The 24697-nt window shown below is 24.7% G+C and overlaps 2 protein-coding genes across 3 annotated transcripts; both read right to left on the bottom strand.

The window, feature by feature from the left end:
* Positions 1-555: 555 nt before the first annotated feature.
* On the bottom strand, positions 556-7653 carry LOC126902755 (uncharacterized). The gene is made up of 8 exons (XM_050680363.1): positions 7532-7653; positions 6100-6154; positions 5419-5466; positions 4720-4740; positions 4204-4260; positions 4047-4121; positions 2504-2672; positions 556-1534 (listed from the first exon to the last, which is right to left on the bottom strand). Exons 1-8 carry the CDS (start codon positions 7532-7534, stop codon positions 1444-1446), a joined length of 519 nt encoding a protein of 172 aa, XP_050536320.1. The 5' UTR covers positions 7535-7653; the 3' UTR covers positions 556-1443.
* Positions 7654-20862: 13209 nt separating this feature from the next.
* On the bottom strand, positions 20863-23332 carry LOC126902530 (uncharacterized). Of its 2 annotated transcripts, none has more exons than XM_050679918.1 (8): positions 23247-23332; positions 22970-23058; positions 22799-22902; positions 22616-22747; positions 22220-22422; positions 21840-22130; positions 21358-21580; positions 20863-21161 (listed from the first exon to the last, which is right to left on the bottom strand). In XM_050679918.1, exons 1-8 carry the CDS (start codon positions 23253-23255, stop codon positions 21001-21003), a joined length of 1212 nt encoding a protein of 403 aa, XP_050535875.1. In that variant the 5' UTR covers positions 23256-23332; the 3' UTR covers positions 20863-21000. The 2 variants fall into 2 exon arrangements, with proteins under 2 accessions (XP_050535875.1, XP_050535868.1); XM_050679911.1 differs by having other exon boundaries at positions 20864-21161; positions 21840-22133.
* Between the last annotated feature and the right edge of the window lie 1365 nt (positions 23333-24697).

Genomic DNA, 24697 nt, shown 5'->3' with positions numbered 1-24697 from the left:
TAAATACAAATTAAAAATAATAGATCGAAATTATATTTGTTAGTTCCATTTTAAAATGTTTAATCTATTTGTTACTAAAAATTGTTTAACATGAATTAATTTATCAAAAACATCATAATTATATATATTTTTTTATATATATAAGCCAACTACAAAGTGCCTAGTTGGTAAAATTTGATTTGTAATTTGAAATAATGAACACCATTTGTATAGAACTTATTGATATAAAATAATTGATAGTAATGAGTATAGAATATTTGTCTAAATCTCACATAAAATATAACCCAACCTATATTTATAATTTTTCAGATATTATTTATATATTTTAATTACAAAAATTAAAACATTAAAGTATTATACAGGGTGTTCAGTAAGTCAGGAAACGGGTTTCCTGACTTACTGAACACTCTGTATAATAAAAATTGATCACTTGTGGCTAATTAATTAAGTAAAATTAAAACTATATTAATAATATTTTTAATATAGTTTTAATTTTACTTAAGTATTATAGTTGATAAACAAAATTAATGAAATAAACAAATGTAACACTATAAATTAAAAATAATAAATTTTTATTAAATAAAAATAAAATAAAATTTTATGTTTCAATTTGAAAAAATAAAGTTGACACCCTTACAAGGTATAAGGGATGAACATAATAAGTATTACATAGCTAATACGTATTCAAGAACAATGTGCAAGTAATAGTAAATTTAAAAAAATTATTTTAAAATTATTTATATTTTGTGAGTTTATAATAAACGGTTTATGATAAACGATTTACATGATGGTCCCGCATATAAATTTAGATATACACTATTTTGCAGTACTTTTTTTTAAATAATGTTTACGCTTTAGGATATAATAATTATATTATTATACAATTATTTATAATTCATTTATTACTTGTTTAATAAAAAAAAATGTCAACATGAGTTTTTTAACACACCGTTGTGTTTATTATTTAACACTTTTATTACAAATATTTATCATTTATATATAATATTAACGTGCATTTATTGCTTAATGGATATTTTTGAATCTTTTCTTTCAGTGAACATAGTATTATTTTATTTGTTATTATTATTATTATTATTATTACAAATACAATCACTAAAGTGATGAGTACTTTTCACATTTCAAAAGTAATAATCAACAGTAGTAATTACAGTAACTAACTAATTAGAGAATTATTATTTAGTATACATTTAACCTGTTGATAACAACTTTAAAATCATTAAGTATCATTATTACAAATCAATCCAATTTTTTAATTAATTTTTTTTTATTAAGCAAATTAAAACTTATATGTATGCACAAATATCATTAAAACATTTTTTTAGATGTTTATTACATTTCGTTTATACAATAATAAGTTTTAAAAGGAATTCATACTTTTACAATAAAATTAATTAGTTTTAGTTGCTAATTTCTTCAGTTATTTTATTGTGCTCTACTTTTTTCTTGTTTTTGTCTAGCTTCTGGTGTTATTATATAACCCATATCATTATTTTTTCGTTGAATACTTTCTTCTCTAAGTATATAGTAAAATAAATTAGCATATGGTACAATTATTTAAAAAATAAAACTGCATGAATCTGTTTATTATTTTTGACAAAACTTCATAATAAGTAGAAAAAATTAAAATCATTGCTCAACAAACGAGATCTTTTTTATGTAAAATTAAATTGAATATTTTATAAATTATACGATATGAATTAAAGATTTTGAAATGAAATTAAAAACAAAAAGAATTGGTTTATTGGACCAATTCTACAATTTACTTTAATTAATTTGATTTCCAAAGATTATTTTAAGGTATAATAAATACCTTAATATTATTAATATTTTTATCATTTTTAATTTATTTATTTTGTTAATAGTTAACATTAAGACTATAAATTTATTCTTATAACATTGCAAAGATATAGAAGCTTATTAACCATTGTTTTAAGGCCCACCACTAGCCGTCCTGCGAAGCCAGAATAGTGGCAGAATCGCCGCATGCGGCACTTCGGGTTGACCCACCGATGTCAACTAAAAACTTAGTCGGTACCACGGGAGTAGAAAGCCCTACCGGTGACTGGCGTAACTCACGTTATGCCGGACACAGGTGCCCTCCAAGGTTGAGGAGCATATCTCAGCTGAAACGTGGTGGCTGTGTGACAGCGCTAGACAGTTACCCCAAAAACCACAATACCTAGTGGGAGACCGGACCCAACGAGGCACTTAACCGTGTAGCGGCCGGCTCAAGAAAGTTACGGAACTCTCACGGGAATCGGTGCTGGTGTCCCATAGAAGACATTCTGCGCTAGCTGTCTATACGGCTACCCACCACAATAACTCCTATACCGCCCGTTAATAGGGCACAGCGCTAAGGCACGGACGGTATGTGTAGGCGCAAGCCGACTAAACCCCAGGGGAACTAGTGACCCATTTTTTAATAAATGAAAGTTTTACGCCTTTAGTAATTAAAAATTGATTAAATTAAATAATACTGTACTCTGTCAAAGTTCGTATATCTGTAAATGGTGCTGAACACATAAAACACTTTTTATCTTTATAGAGAAATTTACTACAGTGTATACAATATAAATGTCCACAAGGAACTAGGTACATATTTCGACGCATAGTTTCATCCATACAAACGGCACATTCATCATCTGATAAAGCTGTTAAAATAAACTATTAAATTAAATTGGTTAACTGTTTATCTATGTTGTTAAGCATACATTTATTAGAACATAAATGACGCAGAGTTGAAATAAGGCGGATGTCTAAAAGATATTTTTTTCTTAATTTTACTTTTTCTTGGCTGATAAGCTTTTAACTAGTTATAAAAAAAAAAATTAAGAAACAAATTCTTTTAGTCATATATTGAACAAATGTTTTTATATTATCATAATCATATATATTTGAAATATACATATTATAAACAGAGTGTAAAGTATTTGAATAAATATATTTAAATGATTTAACAAATGTTTAATATCTTTTTTAAAATTATTTCAAAAATATTCAAATTCTTTTAATTGATATTTAATAATATTTTTAATAAAATCATTTGAAATTACTCAATTTTATAAAAAAAATAATTAAATTTCAAGGAAAAATTGTTTATTAAAATAATCTTTGACATTTAAATTGACTTTTATGGAATAATAGTTTTAACTTCATTTGTAGGAAGAAAAAGATCTTTAATCTATCTACTCATATTACTAGGTTTTATTACCATAATGTTTTTACTACTTTAATATCTATAAAAAACAACTGTTTAATAGAATAAACATTCAACAATTAATGTAGCAACAAAAGAACTCCTATGACTATCAATAATTTTGAGTATATAAATTAAAATGAAAAACAATTTAACATAGCAATAAATACTTATTTTTCATGAAATAATTTGTAAAAATAAACGCGATTTGAACGAAATCAAAATCATGAATAATGAATCTCAAACATGAATAATTAGAACTAAAATTACCTAAACAAAGCGTAAGTTTAATAACTCTAACTATTCTGGGAAAAAAAATCCTTGGAACGACGTGTTAAAATCGCTTTTCAAGATATATCATTTTACAATACATGAGATTTTTCATTTTGAGTTACCATAAATATCACTACTTATTAATTTTACTTAATTTTTATTCATTTTAATATTTTTCTTTTTCTTTTCGAGTTACAACAAATTTTAATTCTCATGGTGTTCCGAGATATATAATTTTAATATGTTATTTGAAATTAATTATGGATAGTAATTTTTAGCTGAATTCAAAATATTTTAAAGTATTGTTGAAAAAAGGTCAGTATATCTTATTACTTTTTTTTGTCATCATTTTACATACACAAGAAAATTAAAATTTGTATTATATCTATCTCAACTAAAATGCAATAGAGTACTTTCAATCCTAATTCATCCTATTTATTTATTTTTGAAATAAAATTTTGAACTAATTAGCTCGTAGTTATATAAGTGTTGTTAGTAAACTTGTTAGTATATTTCGGTTAAAATTTGGTTGTTTTTACTCCATTTTTCTTTTTACCTGATTCATTGTCATCATCGCAGTGTAATTTTTCACAATTTAATTTGTATTTTAATGTTGAAATAATTGGATTGTCTAGACAATTGTGCACAATTTTGACAATTATTTCTGAACATGTTAAAATACTAGTCAATATTTAAACTAAAAATAATAATACCAATTGTAGTTGAACGTCTTCCTAAGCAACATGATTCTAACATCGCCATTAAAAATCCTTAAAATACCATGATAAAATACAAAAATTAATTATTATCCTAAATTGATAAAAACTTTGATAAAATTTCCCAAGGCAGTAAAATAAATAAAAATTGTGAAGTATGATGTATAAATTAATTCAGCATATAAAAATATCCATTTAAAATTCCAAAAAAATGTTTTGTTTACTATGAAGTCGGGCAGATATTTATTCTAAAATAAATATAAAATGTTAATAATACTTAACTAGTATTAAGAATTAGGAAAATAATAAAAAAAATTTTTGGCAGTTTTGAATAACGCATCGTTTTTAAATACCAATTACTTAATTAAATTTATAAACAATGTGTTCATGTCAAAATTTTTTTTTTTTTTTTGAAAAAACGGATTTATCTTGTTTTTATAAGAATTTCTTTAACAAAATAGTTATTTAATAATAAAAAAATTGTTAAATCATTTAACAAATAATTATACTTACTTGAACTATTGGAAAGAGTTACTAAGTGAAAATATAAAAAAATAAATGTAATTTAAAATATAATGTCAATACAATTATATAGTGTATTAAAAATGGACCTTGTGTAGATTTTACTTAAAATAGTTGATAAATAATTAAACTTTATAAAAGTATGAGAGATTTAAAGGAAAATTAAAATAAGATATATTGACATGAAAATTAAAAATTTATCTAGATAAATTATTATTTATTCAAAGATAAAAAAAAAAAAAAAAAAAAAAAAAAGGGGGGGGCTTACCACCCCATTTGAAATATTAGTTCCTATTTATAGATATAAAATATATATTTGGAAGAAAAAACATAAATACATTCCCCTCCCTTTTCCCTTTAAAAAATGATTTCATTGATCCCATCTAAATCTAGCTCAAAATACAAAAAATTTAAGTTATATTTTCAAACAGTTTTGAACATTAATTGCGCGCATCAGCAAATTCTTTTGTAAAAAACATCTGAATTTTCACGAAAATCTATTTTAAATTATTATACAGCTACAGTCTAATAAAACGCAAATATTAACTTTTCAGTTAAACTATAGTATTTAAAGTTAAGTTAAAATAATAGATTATAATTAATACAAAAATGTACTCAATTATTTATTATTATTGATATTAAAATAATAAGAGGTTACTTCAAATAATATATGTATAAATTATAGCTTACATCTTGGACTATTCTGATTTGAATTTCGATTTGTAGGTACACTAAAAGCTTGTAATAATAATAAATAAATAAATTATCAATAGTTACTAAGCATTAAATCATAATAGATATTAAATTGAGAATTAAATTAAATTGTTAAAGCTTCTTTTTAAGTACAATTTTACTTAGGAAAACAACTTTTTATTTTATACTCAAATTAATAAAAATTTGTTAAAAAGAACCTTAGAATTTTAGTTGAATTGTGCTTAGAAGTAATGAACCCAGAGTTTAAATATTAATTAAATGTTTTAATGTATTGTTATCCTTTTTTCGCATTTATATACCAAAGATTAAACATAATTCTTTTTATTGACCATAACTCCATTGAATCTCTTGATTTCACCACATCAAACACTAATATTTTAGAACAATTATTATTTTTTCTTCGAATTTTTTTTTAAGATTTCAATACATTGTATTATTACAGCTTAATTACAATAGATTCGTTATTTTTAAAAGCAAGTGATCCAAAGCTGAATGATTAAGAAATTATGATAAGACAAACTTAAACTAAACTTTCATTTAGCTCTATTGTAAAGATATTTTAATAAAAAAAAAAAAAAAATGTAAAACATGTTTTATTTTATTACAATTGTATTCAATGGGCATTTTAATTTTATTTTATTATGACAATTATCTTACCTATAGTTATAATTTCAAACGAAATAATTATAACGATTAATAATATTTTTGATTTCTAAAATATATAAAAAAAACACATTTAAATTTAAACTTAGAATTTTTTTCCAAATTTTAGTTTTTTTAAATAATTATGTACTATAGCACATAATTATTAATTATAAACCATTGTATGCTCTGCGGGGCAATATGACGAATTTAACTTTTATTTATAATTACTGTCATATAGGTCAACTTGGAGTGGTGAATAAACATATTACAAATTTCATCACTGAGTTTTCTTAACAGATAATTTGTATTTTTTAAAAATACTAGTTAACATTTTACTAATACTGAAGATTTATAAATATCACTAATTAACTATATTAACTTATAATAGATATTTAACTGACCAAAGTTGGACGAATAGACGGTAATTAATAATTCATAAAATAAAAATTATTGATTAATCAGAGTTTTACTAATTGTTCTAAATATATAGAGTAGCATTTCTACCAAAATTCGATTTTTTATAGTGAATAAGTTTTTAAGAGATTTTATTAAAGTTTAAGGGTATCAACTTGATCCTCCCTCCTATATATCATTTAAATATATATTCATATCATACACTTAGAAATTGTCTTTTGTTACTTTGTCTACCTTAAATAACAAATTTTAAATAAATAATACTATTTCATTTTCAAGGGTGATATATAAATATATAGACGAAATCGTAGAAGAAAAAAATTTAAATGCATACTTTATTTCAGATGTGTTTTTGTAAAAATATCGCAGAGCTCTATTAAAAAATTGTGAATCCCAAATCAAGAATAACTAGACTGAAAAAACTTCTTGGTAAAATCAACAAATTTTTCATTTATATACGTTTAATAATATCGTTGTTAAATAAATTATATCCTATTTTCATTAGTTGAACCATATTTGTTTTGTTCAAAAAAATATTTGTTAATTTGATAATTTTTTTATTCTTCTAATAAAAGTAATGATTATATTAACAAAAAAAGGGTTTTAGATGTATTTTCGTAATAGTTTTATTAGATTTTTTTAACGAGAAGGTTATATTATGTACAACAATTTTGATTTCTTTACTGTAATGATAACAGGGGTGTATGGAACAGAGTTTTTTACGACGCTAATTTTTTTTTTTAATTGTGACCATATTATAGAAGGCCATTGGTTTATCATGGACCACTAGATAACTTCCAAAATAAATAGAATATTAAAAGAATTTATGTTTTTTTTATTACATAATTTCTTCATTTATTACATTTTTTTTATTAATTACATTTTACAATTATTCCTTAAAACGTATAGGGGTGTCATATTAATATTTATAAATGATTGTCATTTAAAAAAAAATAAATTTGACACTTGTTTAAGTTATAAGGGATGAAGATTGATGTCTTAATTTACATGAATTATATTTAATACATACCATTTTTTATTGAAAAACTTAATCTTCAACTAAAAATTCACTGTATTAATAAACAAATTTTACAAATTTAATAAAAAAAATTTAGTTTTTATAGTTTTATGTCAAATACTGTCTTTTAATTCCTTTCTTTTTTTTTTATAATAAATTTACTAATTCAGTAATATCATTATTTGATCAAGAATACAAAAATAACTTGCGTTTATTTTCAACGTCATTTCTGACATTATAAGTAAATTTATGATTGTATGACATATTTTATATAAATAAATTTATGAATTGTTCTAGAATATTTTAATTCATTGTATATTACAAAAGTAATGATTAAAATTTGTGAAATGTATAGGTAAAAAAGATTTATTGTAAATTTTATATGTATTTACATTATTATTTTAAAAGAGCAGTATACTTATTGGTTTTAATAGCATTGTTAGGACTATTTTTCTCGAGAATATTTTTTGGACTTTTGGTAATACTTGAAAGCTTTTAATGACATATTTTATATTTATGAGGGAAATTTTTTGTACACTTTGCAGCACAGTCTTTAACTATATGGATTCAGAGTTGTATATTTGTGTTCTTATTGCACTCAGTCCAAATACTAATATTTTATGTTATTTAAAACAATCGATATATTTGTACACTTGATTGATAATACTGACTAATGTCTTAGTATGCCCAATGATTCCATTACGCATCTTATATTTATCAATGAAAAATGTATAATCTGTATTTTACATTATTTGTAAACAAACAAAAAATTCATTTATCTGCTATATCACATACACTTATGTACACTATTTATTTTATATGTATAACATGTTAAATTGATGATTGTATATTATGTATCTTATCTTAAAATAGTAATCATATTATTTTAACTTTAATACAATAAACTGAAAATCACTAAAATCATTGACAACATCATCCCATTATAATTAAATATAATATAAAAAGGCTTAGTTCTGTTGCACATCCATGAGTGAGCATGCCATCGAGTGACTCTTCTCCACTTTTGAAGCTCTGAATTCAATATAGAATTCAGAATTTTTTTGTCCAGTTTATCTTTTTAAACTAGCCGCGACCTCGTGTTGTCGTCGGTAATTATTAGTGCAACGCTTAATTACATTTCTGCGTATAAAATTTATTTATTTATCTTTTTGAATATTCGGAAGTCTATAAAGTAATCATTGAAAAGAATGTTGGTTACTTTTTGAACATCATTAAACATTTTAAAATTAAAACACAAAGTAAGTAAATTGATATTAACCTAATGATTTAGAATTAATAATCTGAGTAAAGAACGATAAAGCATTAAATCAATACTCTCTTTAGTAATTTTACTAATTTGTTCGCACTTAATACATATACACATACAGACTCTCTCAACGAACTTTTGAATAACAGAAATAGAAGCTTTGATAGAAGCCCTTCTACGAATGAGTCGCCGAAGTGCAGATGATGGAGGTGCAGGTGGTAACAGAAGGATAGGTGTAGATGGATCTTGCATAATGAAATAAATATATACTAAGTGTGGGCGGTTGGCTATCTATGATTAAACTTATAACTAACTTACCGCTATACCACCAAAAAAAAATTTCTTTTTTTTACCATACACTTTACAATAAAAGAATGTACAAAGTACTTATTTCAAAAGTAAAAAATACAAATTTAGTGACTAATACAGGTAATAATCAACTAAGTAATTTGAAAGAAAATAAATAGATATTCTTAAATAAAAATTATAGTTTAATTACTTTATTATTGTTCCTTTTTTTAATATAATGATCTAATTAATTAAATTAAATGAATTAATGAAATATTGTGTTTGAACAAGATTAGTTAAAATGTGCCCCTTATCTGTGCGTGACACAACTTAAAATGCACCACGATCACGTCGAGGGCACCAAATGTTGCCGCCTGGGATGTTCTAAAAAAATCCAAAATATAAATGGGGAATAGAAATCCGCCGTACGGCTTAAAATAGGGGCAACTAATAATCAATAAAAAAAAGTTTCTAATCAATTTAAAATTGCCAAAAGAGAAATATTTTTTGTTAACACAAAATAAGCTTACCTAGCCCAATGAATACAACTAAATAATTAAATACAAACAACTGAACCTACCATTATCGAACCTAATAATCCATAAATATAATACTCTATACTACTTACATGCAGCTATGCTCTATATGAATAAAATGAATTACAATGTACAATATCTGTAGTTTCACTGCAACAATGCACCAGCCAATATATAAAAAAAAAAAAAGGAAGAATGAAAACAACTATATGCCTTCAAAATAATAATATAAATAATGTATTTTAAAAACAAAACTTGAACAATGTTTTACTATTTCATACGAAAACAACACTTAATTAAAATTAAAACCAATGTAACTTAACCTAAACTGTATAATACTACATCAGGTACATATATATTTTTTTGAATAAAACGACCAAACAATACAGGCCTCTGATAAGGCGTACTAACAGCTAATGGCGCACAAGCACTACCAGCTGACCATACCCTACCAGTTCAGCTCTCACGCTTGGCGCGTACAAATATATACGCACACTTATAATGCAAATAAAAATTAATAGAATTTTTATTCAAAAACTCAAATTTTTCCGAAAACACATTTTCTCTCCGCTGTTTGATTTAAATAATTCTTTTAAAATGTCATCCAAAAGGATTATGTTGAGTATATTTTGATTCAGATGTATTAGCAGCAAATGAGTTAAACGCTTTTGGCTCACAATGGAACGCAAATAGGTTTTTAAACGCCTCAACCCACTGAATGTTCTTTCTGGTGTTGCTGAGATGGCAGGTACTGTAAATAATAATGAAAGTAGTCGTTCTACTTGATTCATCAAACAATGTGTAGTTTCAGGTAATATGCTCAACACACCGACTATGTGCATTAAATTTTCAGTGTATTCACCAAAATTTAATATAGTGGACAACATTATTATTTAAGCTCCTAGTTGATCAATATCAAAATACGTCATATGAGTAGAGAGTAATTCTATAAGCTCCTTTTTTTCAAGTTTTTGACCATTTATTTTTCTTATCAGAATAGATTCAATTAATACTAGTTTCTCAAGACCAGACTGTAGTAAACCTTCTGTGTAATTCATGAAGTAGACAATCAAATAAAGCAAAAAATTCTTTTCTTAGAGTTGTTTTTTCGTCGATGTTAGCTGTAGGTATTACTGAATACTCAAATCTAACAGGAATCTTTCGAGTTCTGAGTGGTTAGTGTAACTCAATATCGAGGTGGTCGGCTTATTGTTTTGTTTTATTCCAAACATTATCAAAAACCGAATCATTGTAAAAAGATTCAAGAGTTTTAATTAATATATTAGATACATGTTTTGCACCACTAGCTGTATACGATTGGCTTTGTAAAGTAGTAGCTAATTGTTCGCATGGACCAAAAATGCAGTGAAAAAAGAGTTTCGAATTTTCAAAGCTTATCTTATATCCTCGTAGAGCTGCACGTCTGTCTTTAGCAATTGAATTTGATTCTTTTAAAATTTATCCAACCGTTAAAATAATTCGTTCATAGTTTTCTATGAATCTATTAATCGCTTTTACTCGAATTGCCCATCGTATTGGACAAAGCGAGATAATTTCTGGCATTGCTTGGTATTCATGAATATTTTCATTTGAAGAGGAAGGGGGAACAATATCAGAAAACATTTTTTTTCGTTTTGCTGAATCTAGTATGGTAATGCTTACAAATCTTACTAAATTTAGAGTGTCATTGTCTAAATCTACAGTCTTAATAGTATCACATAAAGCCTAGTTCAATGAATGATTTGAGCAATAAATGAAAATAGATTTGGGTTGAACTTAAGAAATTCGTTTTTGCACTCCACTAATTCGACCAGATATATTTGCAGCTCCATTGAAACAGAGTCACCTAACATTTTCAAAATTGAGACACATACGCACTAATAAATCATTTTTACATGAAAACAATGTCGCTGCGTCTGTACTAGGTGGATTATACATTCCTACAAATTCTACTACATATATAGTATATGCAAGTTATTTCTAAATAAAACAATTAGTTCACTGTATGTGTAAGTTAATACTTAAAAAAAACAGACAGTTTATTAAATATATTTGAGTTTTGTTTCCATATTCAACATAAAAATTAAAGACTATAGCAGATGAACTATATATTTTAGTCACGGGAGCGTAAATTCTAGGAAACTGGCCAGAATTTTAACACAAAAATAGCATATTTTTAAATACGGTAGTCATTTTCACCATGAAGACAAATCCAGAGTCAATTTTTTTTTTCAAATTAAAAAATATTACATAAGGTTTAATTAAAGGTATATATAAAAGTGTCAGTCTTTCTGGAACATTTTCAAAAGTTAAAGTTAAGTTGAAAAAGTTACCATTTTGAAACCCTTTTTGTGAGCTGTTAAAGGGTCAAATGTTCACAAAAAAATAAAAAATGAATGATAGGTAAATACCTAAGGTATCTATAAAAAAAGATTATATTGATATGGTTTTTTTAAAAAAGTTATGGCCGTTTTAAGTAAAAAAATTTTAAAAATGTCAAAAATTAGGGATTTTAATATTTATTTCTAATATGCTAGTATTTCATGAAATTCGTATATTAATATGATATTTATCTCTGACTTCTTTACAAGCTTTTGCTATCATTAAATTTACGGAATATTTACGGAAATTATAATATATTTGCTAAATAATACGGATTTTTTTTTAAATTTATAATCAAAAGTACTGAATAGTCTACATTATTTTTCGGATTTGAAAATTTATAACAATTAGATATCATATTTCTATAAAAACCCAACAATAAGTTTAAAAACTGCAATTGTTTGTGGTCTTTTTAAGAATAATGTAATTAGTTCAAATAAGTTAAACAGCACAAACCTTCTAATTAAAAAAAATATATATATATGCTTAATAATTTATAACTTGACGTTAATATTATGTTATCAATAATGACTCTGTCAATAGCTTACCATCAAAAATCATTTATCAGCCAGAAAGAAAATTTTTATATATTATTCTAATATTTAATTGCCTATATTGTATAAAGTGATATTTTTAATATTAGTCAATTTATTTCTCACGAAATAATTATATTTAGACAAATTTTTTAGATATTTATGATTATCAATTATTAAGTATTTTATTAATTCATCTCTTATACGTTATAAGTGTCAAATTAATTTTTTTTATGGCAACATACATATTTAACTAATTTATAAAATAAAAAATGATTTAATTGAAAAATGGCCAATCGATAAAATTTTCGGGAGTTTTTTTTGAAACTATTTGAAAATATAGAATTTAGATGAAGCGCGAATATGACAATATTTATTATTAGAAATTTCTCCTTTCGTCTTGTTATCTATTTTATAGTATTTTATTAATAAAAACGGTAGCATAGTGGGATCGAGGCACAGTGTGAACAAGGCATAGATGGGACAAGTATAGATGATATCTGACAGTGATTAAAATCACTATCATAAGAAACGCTTCGATGCAAATCTGTAGATAGTGTTTCCTTTAGAGAAATTGGTGGATTATTCCAAAAGCAACATCAACTCTAATTTTTTTAATTATATCCTGATTAGTAGTTTTTTGATTTTAAAATATAATATATGAATAAATATCAATTATAGTGTAGCGTTTTGGTGTTTATATTTATTACAAAATACTACAATTAAAATTTATAATAATTAATAATTTTTAATAATGAAAAATGATTTTATACAACATAAAAAAAGAGTACAAATAAAAAGTGTCACTGGATTGACGAACAGCGCGAGAATAAAAAGAAATACACGGAGTGTTATCGTACTGCAGTACATCTAAGATAAAACATATAAACATATATAAAAGCATTCATTGTGACATGTTATTTAACATCTTTGTTAATCCCTACATTACCCCCTTTCCAGTGAAAACGATAATTTTACGTTTAACATACATAGTTACAAATATCAAATATAAAAATACAAATACAAATATAAAAGTGATACAATTCACAATTTACAAAAACCTTACGGGGAGGCGGATGGTTCTTCCTGACTTGGTTTGTTTTGTTTGTATTATTGTTGGTCTTGTAGTTGTATTTCTCTGGTTGTGCTGGTTCGTTGTTATTGATAGATCTGTGTTATTATCTTCATTTTCGTTGAAACATGGCTTCAGTCTGTCTATTGATATGATACATTCTTTTTGCCTAATTAATAATTTAAAGGTTTTTTAGTTTCAATCACGTCGAGGTCACCAATTTGTAGCGTTTTGGTGTTTATATTTATTACAAAATACTACAATTAAAATTTATAATAATTAATAATTTTTAATAATGAAAAATGATTTTATACAACATAAAAAAAGAGTACAAATAAAAAGTGTCACTGGATTGACGAACAGCGCGAGAATAAAAAAAANGCTTCGATGCAAATCTGTAGATAGTGTTTCCTTTAGAGAAATTGGTGAAATATTTTAAAAGCAACATGAACTCTTATTTCTTTAATTATATCCTGATTAGTAGTTCTTTGATTTTAAAATATAATATATGAATAAATACTAATTATAGTTTTTAAATTTAGTATGAAATTGTGAGGCCAGCTATGATGTTGGGCGGTTGATAAGAAAGTAGAGCAGAGAATAAGTGTAGCAGAGATGAGAATGCTTAGTTGGATGAGTGGAGTGACTAGAGAAGATAGGATAAGGAACGAGCATATAAGAGGAAGTATAGGTGTTGCGTCAATCGTGGATAAGATGACAGAAAATAGACTTTGATTTGACTATAGAATGATTTGACATAGAATGACTAGTCATGTTATGAGGAGAGAAGAATCGGAAGCTGTAAGAACAGTTATAGAAATGAATGTTGAAGGAAGAAGAGATAGAGGAAGACCAAAAAAGAGATGGAGGGATGCTATTGAATGCGATTTGAGGACAGCTGATGTGAGCGTAGAAGATGTGGGAGATCGTGTCAAGTGGAAGCTTAGGATAAGATTGGCCAACCCCAAGTAGTTGGGATTAAAGCAAAGGCAAAGAAAAAGAAAAAGATTACCAGAAATTCCGGTGGCAATTGACATAATATGATTGTTGTTTGGGAATGTACAATTTAGCGTTTAGTTGGGTTTAAACAATATAGCGTCAAATCAATTACCTACTCTATCGGTTGTATCTTAATAAACACTACACTTAAATGATACTATAAATAAATAAACTCACACATACACACGTATGCATTTATAACATTGTGTCTAATGTATAACATAATAAAAAGTAACCGTAAAATGAAAAAAATGGAATATAAATTTTAGTATTCATATTTAATGTAACTCAAAAAATATTTGTTTAAATGAAAAAATATACAATACCTTTTTTGTTTATAATTGTCTTTTAAACAACTTTTGTACTCAACTTTTTTTTGTATGTTAAATATTTTTTAAGAAAATTAAAAAAGCTCATATTTTTAAACTTTTGCGATCCTATAAAAAAAAAGGTCAATTCCAATCAATGAGGACTATTAGTATGTCATTATATATATTTTAATTCAACTTTTAAAAAAACATAATTTGGTTGGAAATTTTTTCCGCAATTTTTCCTTTGTTGACTGACCTAGATATCAAATTTAAACTTGTAATTGAGCTAAAAGTTATGGTAATGTATTCAATTTTTTTTACAATAAACTTTCATAAATCTTTATCAAAAATTTTTCATGAACTTTAAAGAACCAAAAAAATAGGTTAAAAATGAAAATTTGGACTAATTACTTTTAACACATTAAAAATCAAATCAGTAATAATTTGAAAACAATTTTTTTTTCTTTTAATTATTAATTTATGTGTAATTAGTAATAATATAAAAAATTAGAAGTGATAAAAAAGGTCTAATTGCAGATTTGAAAACAACGCGAAAAGTTGATTTAGAAAAGTATATTTTTGCTTCTGATGAAAGTTCCTTGTAGTCCAGTGCATTTATTTATAGTAACAAACAGTTTTTATTGAAAATTATTGTATCAAGCCCTTTAAATTTGTATACACGTAAAAGTAAAGTAAAATATAACTTCTTTATTATTTTTATAATTTATCCGTTTAAATTAAAATATTAAATTATTGAATATCAATTTCATACTAAATTTAAAAACTATAATTAGTATATATTCATACATTATATTTTTAAATCAAAGAACTACTAATCAGGATATAATTAAAGAAATAAGAGATGATGTTGCTTTTGGAATAATCCACCAATTTCCTACTTTAAAAAAAAAAAAATTTTGTTGGGAATTTTTTCTGTTATTCGCCAAAATTACTTCTTCGTTGACTGGCCTAAACATTAAATAGAAAATTTTATGAGAATTAAAACTATGTTATTTTTAAGATTAATATGCAGTCAGGAAATTTCATAATTACTATTTACAGTATATTTATCAGAAAAACTCATTATTTATTATTATTATTTATTTATATTTGCATTTTTATCGTAATAGAACACTTAAATAGAATTCACAGTAATCATTTCTCAGTAACTTTTGGTATTTAAAAAGACTTTACAATTGAAATATCCAGAACTCAATTAATTTTAATGATTTACTTTAACTAAAAAAAAAAAAAGTTTTTATTTTGAATCACTCTTGTGGTTAGGTAAAGGGTTAGATTTATAAAAAAAAACTAAATGGTAGGTAAAGAAATGCATCTAAATAAAAAAAAATTATACTGATTTGGTCATTTTTGATAAAGTTATAACAATTAACGAAGTTATAAGTTTTATACACTGGCCTACAAGGAACTTTCATCAGAAACAAAAATATACTATTCTAAATTAACTTTTCGCGATGTTTTCCAATGTGCAATTAGACTTTTTCTATCACTACTAAGTTTTAATATTATTAAAAAATAGTATTTACATATAAAAAAAAATAATTAAGAACAAAAAAAATTGTTTTAAATTAATACTGATTTTGATTATTAATATTTTAAAAATAAGCAAAATGACATATTTAACCTATTTTTTTAGTCGTTTAAAGTTGATTTTCGTAAATATTTATAATAAAAAAAAGTTAAGTTGAAAAAGTTCTACTTTCTATATGCATTTTTTATATTTGAAGCCCCCCCATATATAGGGAAATAGTCTGATTTAAAAAAAAAGTATATCCAATGAAAGATGTATATAAATACTACTTCTCATGAAAAAATTGTATTGATCCATACATTTTTTAAAAAGTTATAGCACTTTAAAGTAAAAAATGTAAATTATAAAATCGAAAATTTTCACACAAAAATAGCATTCGGTAGCCGTTTTCACCATGAAGACAAGTCCAGAGGTCAAATTTTTTTTTTTCAAATTAAAGTACATTACATTAGCTTTAATTTAAGATATATATAAAAGTGTCAGACCTTCCGGAACATTTTCAAAAGTTAAGTTGAAAAAGTTAATTTTTTGCAAAAAAGGTGTCATTTTAAATCCCTCCCTGTGGGCAGAAAAAAGGTCGAATTTACAAAAAATATATACCAACTGATAAGTAAAGACATCAAGCATCTATATAAAAAAAAATTATATTGATATGTTCATTTTTGAAAAAGTTACGGCAGTTTTTAGTAAAAAAAATTGAAAAAATTTCGAAAATTAGCGATTTTTAAATTTGTAATTTTTTTGGAGGTTTCCCCCATTTACGGGGAACGAGGGAAATTTTTTCAATTTTGAAGGGTAATGTCTTCGACTAGATACGATTTGTGATCTTTTGACGTATCGTTGAAAGAAATCCGTTCGGTGAGAGCTGAGAAAAAGTGGTAACAGACACAAAAAAAAAAACACATCATAGTAAAACCAGTACCTTCTCAGCTTCGCATCGAAGCTAAAAATAATTTATATTACCGTAACTTTTAGCTCAATTGGCAAGTTTGAAATTGACATTATTAAATAGAAAATTTTATGAGAATGAAAGAATTGTACTATTAAGATTAATATGCAGTCAGAAAGTTTTATAATTACTATTTATTGTAAATTTATCAGCAAAACACAATATTTTTTTGCATTTTTATCGTAGTAGATAACTTAAAAAGAAGTAATAGTAATAATTTCCTGGTAACTTTTGGTGCATGAACAGATTCTGCAATTGAAATATTCAGAACTTAATTAATTTTAATAATTTACTTTAACTAAATGAACCAATCAAAACAAAGTTGTTAAAAAGATATACTCATTTGAGTGTATAATAAAATTTGATTATTATTGTAAAAATCCATTATTAACTCAGAAGAAACTAACAATAATTTTTTTTAGAAATGATTTATATAACATGTTAAAAAAAATTTTAGAATATTATAATCTAATAATAGCACACACAAATAGAGTAAAGTATTATGAAATTACAAAGTAAAATGATTTAATGTTGTAGTTGAAACCTATCATATGAAAATTGGTTCGTCAATAAATACTTTGAAAACATTAGAAATGAATGATTTTAATTGTTTGTATGGAGAATATGGGATAACTAACTGTTTAATTGATAAATTAGAATTTTTTTTCAATTTTTGAGGGTAATATCTTCAACCTAGATACAAACTGTAGTCATATGACATATCGTTGAAAAAAATAGGTCAAGTTAGAGCAGAGAAAATAAATGATAGTCACAAAAAAATATCTTCTCAGCTTTGCATCGAAGCGAAAAAATAAAAGATAGTAAAATAATTTTAATACGAATAAGAAATTTCTTCTCGCCAGTAGCGACTACAGTGATGGGATCCTTGATCTTTATTAAAGTTATTGAATCTAAATGAGATAAAAATCAAAGCAGTTGAAAATTTATACTAATTTAAAAAGAATTAAGAAAAAATGCAAAAAATTCATTGCTATACGCGGGTTGGAACCTCGTACCCCAAGCTTATTAAACACCAATTTTACCAACTCTGAAACCATACGTTGCTACCGTCAACTGAAAATATTGGCTATTTAAGCTAGTTCAAATTTCAAAGTTAATTTTCACGACTTAAAAAAAGCAAAAAACTTTAAATAAGTTTAACTTTCTATGCTATATCAATTTGATTTATATGATATTTATGAAAATCAGTGTACTCCCCTTGTCAGGTATTTTAAATTAAAATAAAATACAAAACCCAGAATTTTTTCACAAAAATTGCATATTTTTGCATAGGATAGTCATTTTTACCATGAAGACAAGTCCAAAGGTGAAATTTTTTTTTCTTTAAACTAAAGTATATTATGTTAGCTTTAATTTAAGGTATATATAAAAGTGTAAGTCCTTCCGGAACATTTTCAAAAGTTAAGTTGAAAAAGATAATTTTTTGTAAAAATTTTATCATTTTGAAACCTTTCCTGTGGGCTGTTAAAGGGTCAAATTTTCACAAAAATATATAAAATGATAGATAAATATCTAAGGTGTTCTAAAAAAAAATTTATATTGATTCGGTCATTTTTAAAAAAGTTATGGCAATTTTAAGTAAAAAAAATTGAAGAAATGTCGAAAATTAGCGATTTTTAAATTTGTAATTTTTTGGGGGATTTCCCCCGTTTACGGGGAACGAGGGAATTTTTTTCAATTTTTGAAGATAATGTCTTCGACTAAATACGATTTGTGATCTTTTGACATATTGTTCATTAAAATCGGTCCAGCAAAAGAGTTCACAGACATAAAAAAAATAAAAAAAAAAACACATCATAGTAAAATTAATACCTTCTCAGCTTCGCATCGAAGCTAAAACTAGTTATGTTATAAATGGAAATACTTTATTTAAAATCATAAGTTTGTGTTTCTTACTTATACGTATACATTTTAATGAGGGAGAGAACGATGTTACATGGTACTGAACAGTGCAGCGACTAATATATAGCACGTTTAATTACAAAAATGGTTGTAAATCAATAATTTATCATCCTAAAATTGTTATAGTTTTTGTAAGAAAAGTGATAAAAATTGGCAAAATATTTTGACATTTTTAAAACATTTAAATTAAAACAAAATAAAATGATATATTTTTTTAATTAAAAACAAATATTAAAAAATATGATTTTAATGTAATCTAAAATGCATAAATTATCATAATAATAGATATGAAAAATTTAAACGTAAAATGACCATAGAAGGTTTATTAATTTGATAATATTAAAGCCATATGCGGAATTAGTGACAAAATTCCATTCAAAATAAATTATAATATTTTTGGCGCAGAAAAGTTTTGATTTTTTGTTGTACAGCAATGTATAACTACTTTATTTTGGAAAACATTATTTTTTTTATTAATTCAAAGCATTTAAAAATAATGTTTATTATGCTCGTTCAATCTTGTACAATTTTTGATGTCATTAACATAGACGTAGGATAGTCAATATTTTTTTGAAAGAGCAGCTAATTTTCATCCACTACTCCAAAAAACAATTTCCTTCTAACAATTCAACTAGAAAAATAACCATTTTTTACAACTCTAGATCTATATAATATAATATCTTACATATCCACTAATGAGAAGAGTTTGTCGATGACAGCTTGAATATAACTCATGTACTATTTCATCAATTGGGATGCAGAAAACAAAAGAAAACTACTGTGTTATTGGGTTCTGAGGATAATGATATTATTGGTACATAAAAATTATAAGAAAGTGTGATATACTACAAGTTTTCAATAAAGTAAACGTTCTTTGAAAATGACTATGTTGAAAAGTTATTATCTTTGCCCTCCTAATGTATAAGATTGTTAAAGGGTGTAAAAACATTTATTACTATGTTCTTAACACTTATATTACACACGTTTTATTTCCATTTACTTAATTCGTAGTAGATATAAATTAGCATAGAGGGAAATGCTGATGTGACAATTCTACTCGTCTATAGCCCGGAGCTACTGACGTCGAACTAACAAAGGGCAGTTGGTTTGAGTGACCGTTATAGACAAAGTTTTCAATAATATTACTTTCGTCTTATTTATATTATTTATAAATTAACTTGTTTTATGTCAACGACAAAGTAAAGTTGAATATTCTAATAGTCTAATATTATTTAATAATCTATCCCCTGTAACTAAGGTATACAATTGCCTGTGTTGCCTTCAAGTAATTAAAACTCATTTAAAGAGATAGGGACGATATTTGGGCAATCATCGGGTAGCTTCCGATTCTTAGTTTTGACCAAGATCCTCAAGTATGAAACAAGTCCCTAACAAGGGTATATTTTTGAGTTAGACGGGATTATTTCAGAAACATAGTTGTAATAGAATATTATAATTTACTTCAATTAAATTAAGTGTTACATCAATATAACTATTTTATACATATATAAATTCTATATTACTCTAATATCTTAATTAATGGTTGATAGTATACTAATAGTTTGTGTAAAATTAAAATTATAATAAAAATATAATTTAAAATGAAAAAATATTAAATATTTTGCAACGCATTTAAAAATATTATTTAATAAAATAATCAGCTAATAATTTATTTATTTTCAACTCTTGGAAAAACATTTTCTTTGAACATGTTAATTATGTTACCTGGTGGCCAATAGTTTACTACAATATTATACCAACCATCTTTTGATTTAGATACGCCTACTCCCATTTTTTTTGAACTTCTCCATATTAGTTGAGTGAAATGAACTAAAATGAAATGAAATTTATTAAATTTTATTATTCTGTTATAATAAAATAACGTAAAATTATGCCTAACAAAATTCTCATTTTTATTATTATTTTAAGTCAAATCTTCAAGTAGATAATATTATTATACGCATCATATGTTTATACAGTTAAAAAATTGTATTAAATTTATAGGTTGTATTTTCATATTACTTACGAGATGATTGTTTCGACATTTCTTTTTCGTCACCGTTAAATTTATATCCTTCATCAATTAGAATTTCATTGTACCAACTTTTAACAGCTTCTAGACCGATGTTGATAGAATAATTAGAAAAAACCTTAAATAAATTCTCACCATATTTTCGAGGTTGTTCTCTGTGTTGAAAAGTATAAGAAGTCGTTAGATAATTGCTCCATTGTTGTGCATAATCGTTTATCTAACATTAATAACTTTCAAATAGCAATAGTCTTTGTCATTCATATAGCATATGGATATCTAACAGGTAATTTTTAAATTTATAATTTTGTCAGTTCAGAGTAAATGTATGTATTTATGATAACATATTTAATTTCTTGTATTATAAAAAATTTAATTAATTATTTATGAATTGTTTGATAACTATAAAAGTACTTTAAGTTTATGAGATATATATATAAAATATAAATATTCAAGGTAAATCTAGTAGACTAACATACTTCTTTATCGATTAATAAATCATCACACTGATGTGATTCACGATAATTGTTGGTAGCTAATAAAATTTCTTTTCGAATACCTTCTACCTCATCATCCGGTAAGTCTACTGTTGGTACTTCAGTTTTTAAAATAGATTTATTTTGGTTTAAATTATCAGAATTTTCATTTTCGCGTGAATATAACTTTACGACGGTTGTTGATATTTCTGTAGGACTTAGCGTTAAATCATCAAACTCATTTTTCTCCTTAGGTGTGATTAAATTTTTTTGGAATGTTTTATCAATTAAGGTCTGCTACAACCATAAAACAAAAACGTTTCATTAAATCTTTTATACGTGTAATACACGATATAAACTACAATTTAACTTATTGTACATACGTTGTTGCATTTAACGAAAATATTTTGCATCGTACAATTACCGTTTATACAACACAATTTCGAATTTTGTTGTTCAATTAGCTGTTGATTTTTTTTTATGAATTCATCATTAAAATTATATAAAGAGTTAAAAACATTAATTCCAATTAGTTTCAATCTATTTAATTGCTCTAGTACAGATAAATTACTAAAATTGTCTGAATCTAGAAAATAACAAAAAATATTTATTAATACATGTTTAAAATTTGTTGTATTGTTCTAGATAAACAAGCTAACATGGGCAATGTAGGCATTGTTATTAGTTGCTTTTTGTTACTGATTTTTTATTAATTACATAAGATAGCATGGGTATTCATTTATTAAGCGTGAACAAATTTTCACTAAAAATATAAATACTTGTTTCTGTTGATGATCTATTTTGAACCAATAGTATGGTTTTATTATTTATTTTCATAATTGATTCGTCAGATATTTTGGCTACGGTGGTTTCTTTGTTATTAATTTGATATTGCTTCTGGTATGCTATAACTACATTTTTTTATTAAATTAAGTTTTCTTGGAAATATTTTTAAATAGTACCTGGAGTAAATGTATTAGTTGTTATCATCTTTCCAACGAGTATTGAATAAGGACTACTATTAACTAATTGTTGGGTTATTCGTCCATTTTGCAAGGGTACATTACTAAAAATTTTATTTGATCGTGTAAGACTATGAAATAATTTATTAATTATAACATTTGTTTACTCACGCTGCTTTTGACGAATAATATAGTAATGAAAAAAATACACCGTATAAACTAAGCTGTTTCATTTTAAAACTTTTTATCACAGTAATTACCTATGAAAAAATGTTTTTGTTAAATACTCTTCCATTAATACAACTATAAACAGCATAATTGAATTATTCATCTTTATGATTTTAATATGACGTTTTTAGCAAAATTTAATTATCCATAATATAAACATCCTATTATTAATATAAAGAAAAAATAATTAACTATAATAAAACTCGAAAAAAGTACTCACATAAAACATAAAACACGTTTTTTTTTTACTTCAACTTCAAAAATAAACAATAAATTTGTGTTCTGAGTTTTTATACATAATTGTCGTACACTATTTAAAAAACTATATTAAACACGTTCTTTTATAGTTTATCGTTTGCCATAATAACATGCGCAAGTAAATTTTATGCACATATCTATGACTAGGTTCTTCGAACAACTTATCAATTTTCTTAGGATAGGTTTCAATGTATATTTCATTAGTACTACTAGCTCAACAATATAAATAGTTTTGTTTCTGTCAAGGTAATTGGCTTTAAACATAAGAAATATTAAATCATCTTTTATATTATTACTACAATTTTCAATTGTACCTATGGTAATATTTGAATATCGGAATCATAGATAATATAATAGCGGAGAGACCTTCATGATGAATATAAATTTATGTTCAAAATCATTTAGAAGGGTTTTAAAAAATTACATATGCATACTCTACAAGATAACACTTTGAAAATGTCACTGCTTGGAACATGAATGATGAAAAAAATCATTATAGCTCCCTTGGACTATCCCATATATTTCACTTTTTATAAGTAATTACACATATTTAATATTAGGCAAGCAATGACAAAATTTCAGTTTTTTAAGTGTAAAAACCATACTTTTTAAGATTAATAAAAAAAAACCCAGCACAGTGGGGTCGCGGCATAGTGGGGATGTTGCATAGTTGGGTCCAGTATAGATTTAATCTGACAGTGATTAAAATCACTATCATAAGAAACGCTTCGATGCAAATCAGTAGATAGTGTTTAATTCTAAGAAATTGGTGGATAATTACAAAAGCTACATTATCTGCTAGTTTCTTATTAATACCCTGATTAAGATAAAGTATGTCGAATGAAAAAGGGATTATTAAAAAATATTATTTCTCATAAAAAAATTGTGTTGATTCGTACACTTTTCAATGAGTTATAGCATTATAAAGTTAAAAATGTAACCAACCCAACCCAACATCAACTCCTATTTCCTTAATTATATCCAGATTAGTAATTATTTTAATTATATATTATATAATTTTTATAATTAATTATTTTCAAATTATTATTGATTTTTAATATATTAAAAGTAATCATTTTGAACCAACTTATTTTTGTCATTTAAAGTGAAAGTTTAAAAAAAAAAAACTATGAATTTATTACCATAACTTTTAACTCAACTTGCAAGTTTGAAATAGATATCATTAAATAGAAAAAAATGAAATTGGTAGATTATTTCAAAAACAACAATAACACTTATTCCCTTAATTTTACCCCGATTTATAACTATAATATATGAATACATAATAATTACAGTAATTAAATTGAGTATGAAAGTGGTATTCAATAATATAATATTGTAATTTTTACGGAGATATTATAAAAATAAAAAGGAGTTGTATATTCATATACTTTTAATGCGTATACAAATTTA

This window comes from Daktulosphaira vitifoliae, unplaced genomic scaffold (genome assembly GCF_025091365.1).
Source record: "Daktulosphaira vitifoliae isolate Bord-2020 unplaced genomic scaffold, ASM2509136v1 Scaffold_1, whole genome shotgun sequence".
NCBI classification, from domain to species: Eukaryota; Metazoa; Arthropoda; class Insecta; order Hemiptera; family Phylloxeridae; genus Daktulosphaira; species Daktulosphaira vitifoliae.
This window is presented reverse-complemented; position numbering and strand designations above follow the sequence as displayed.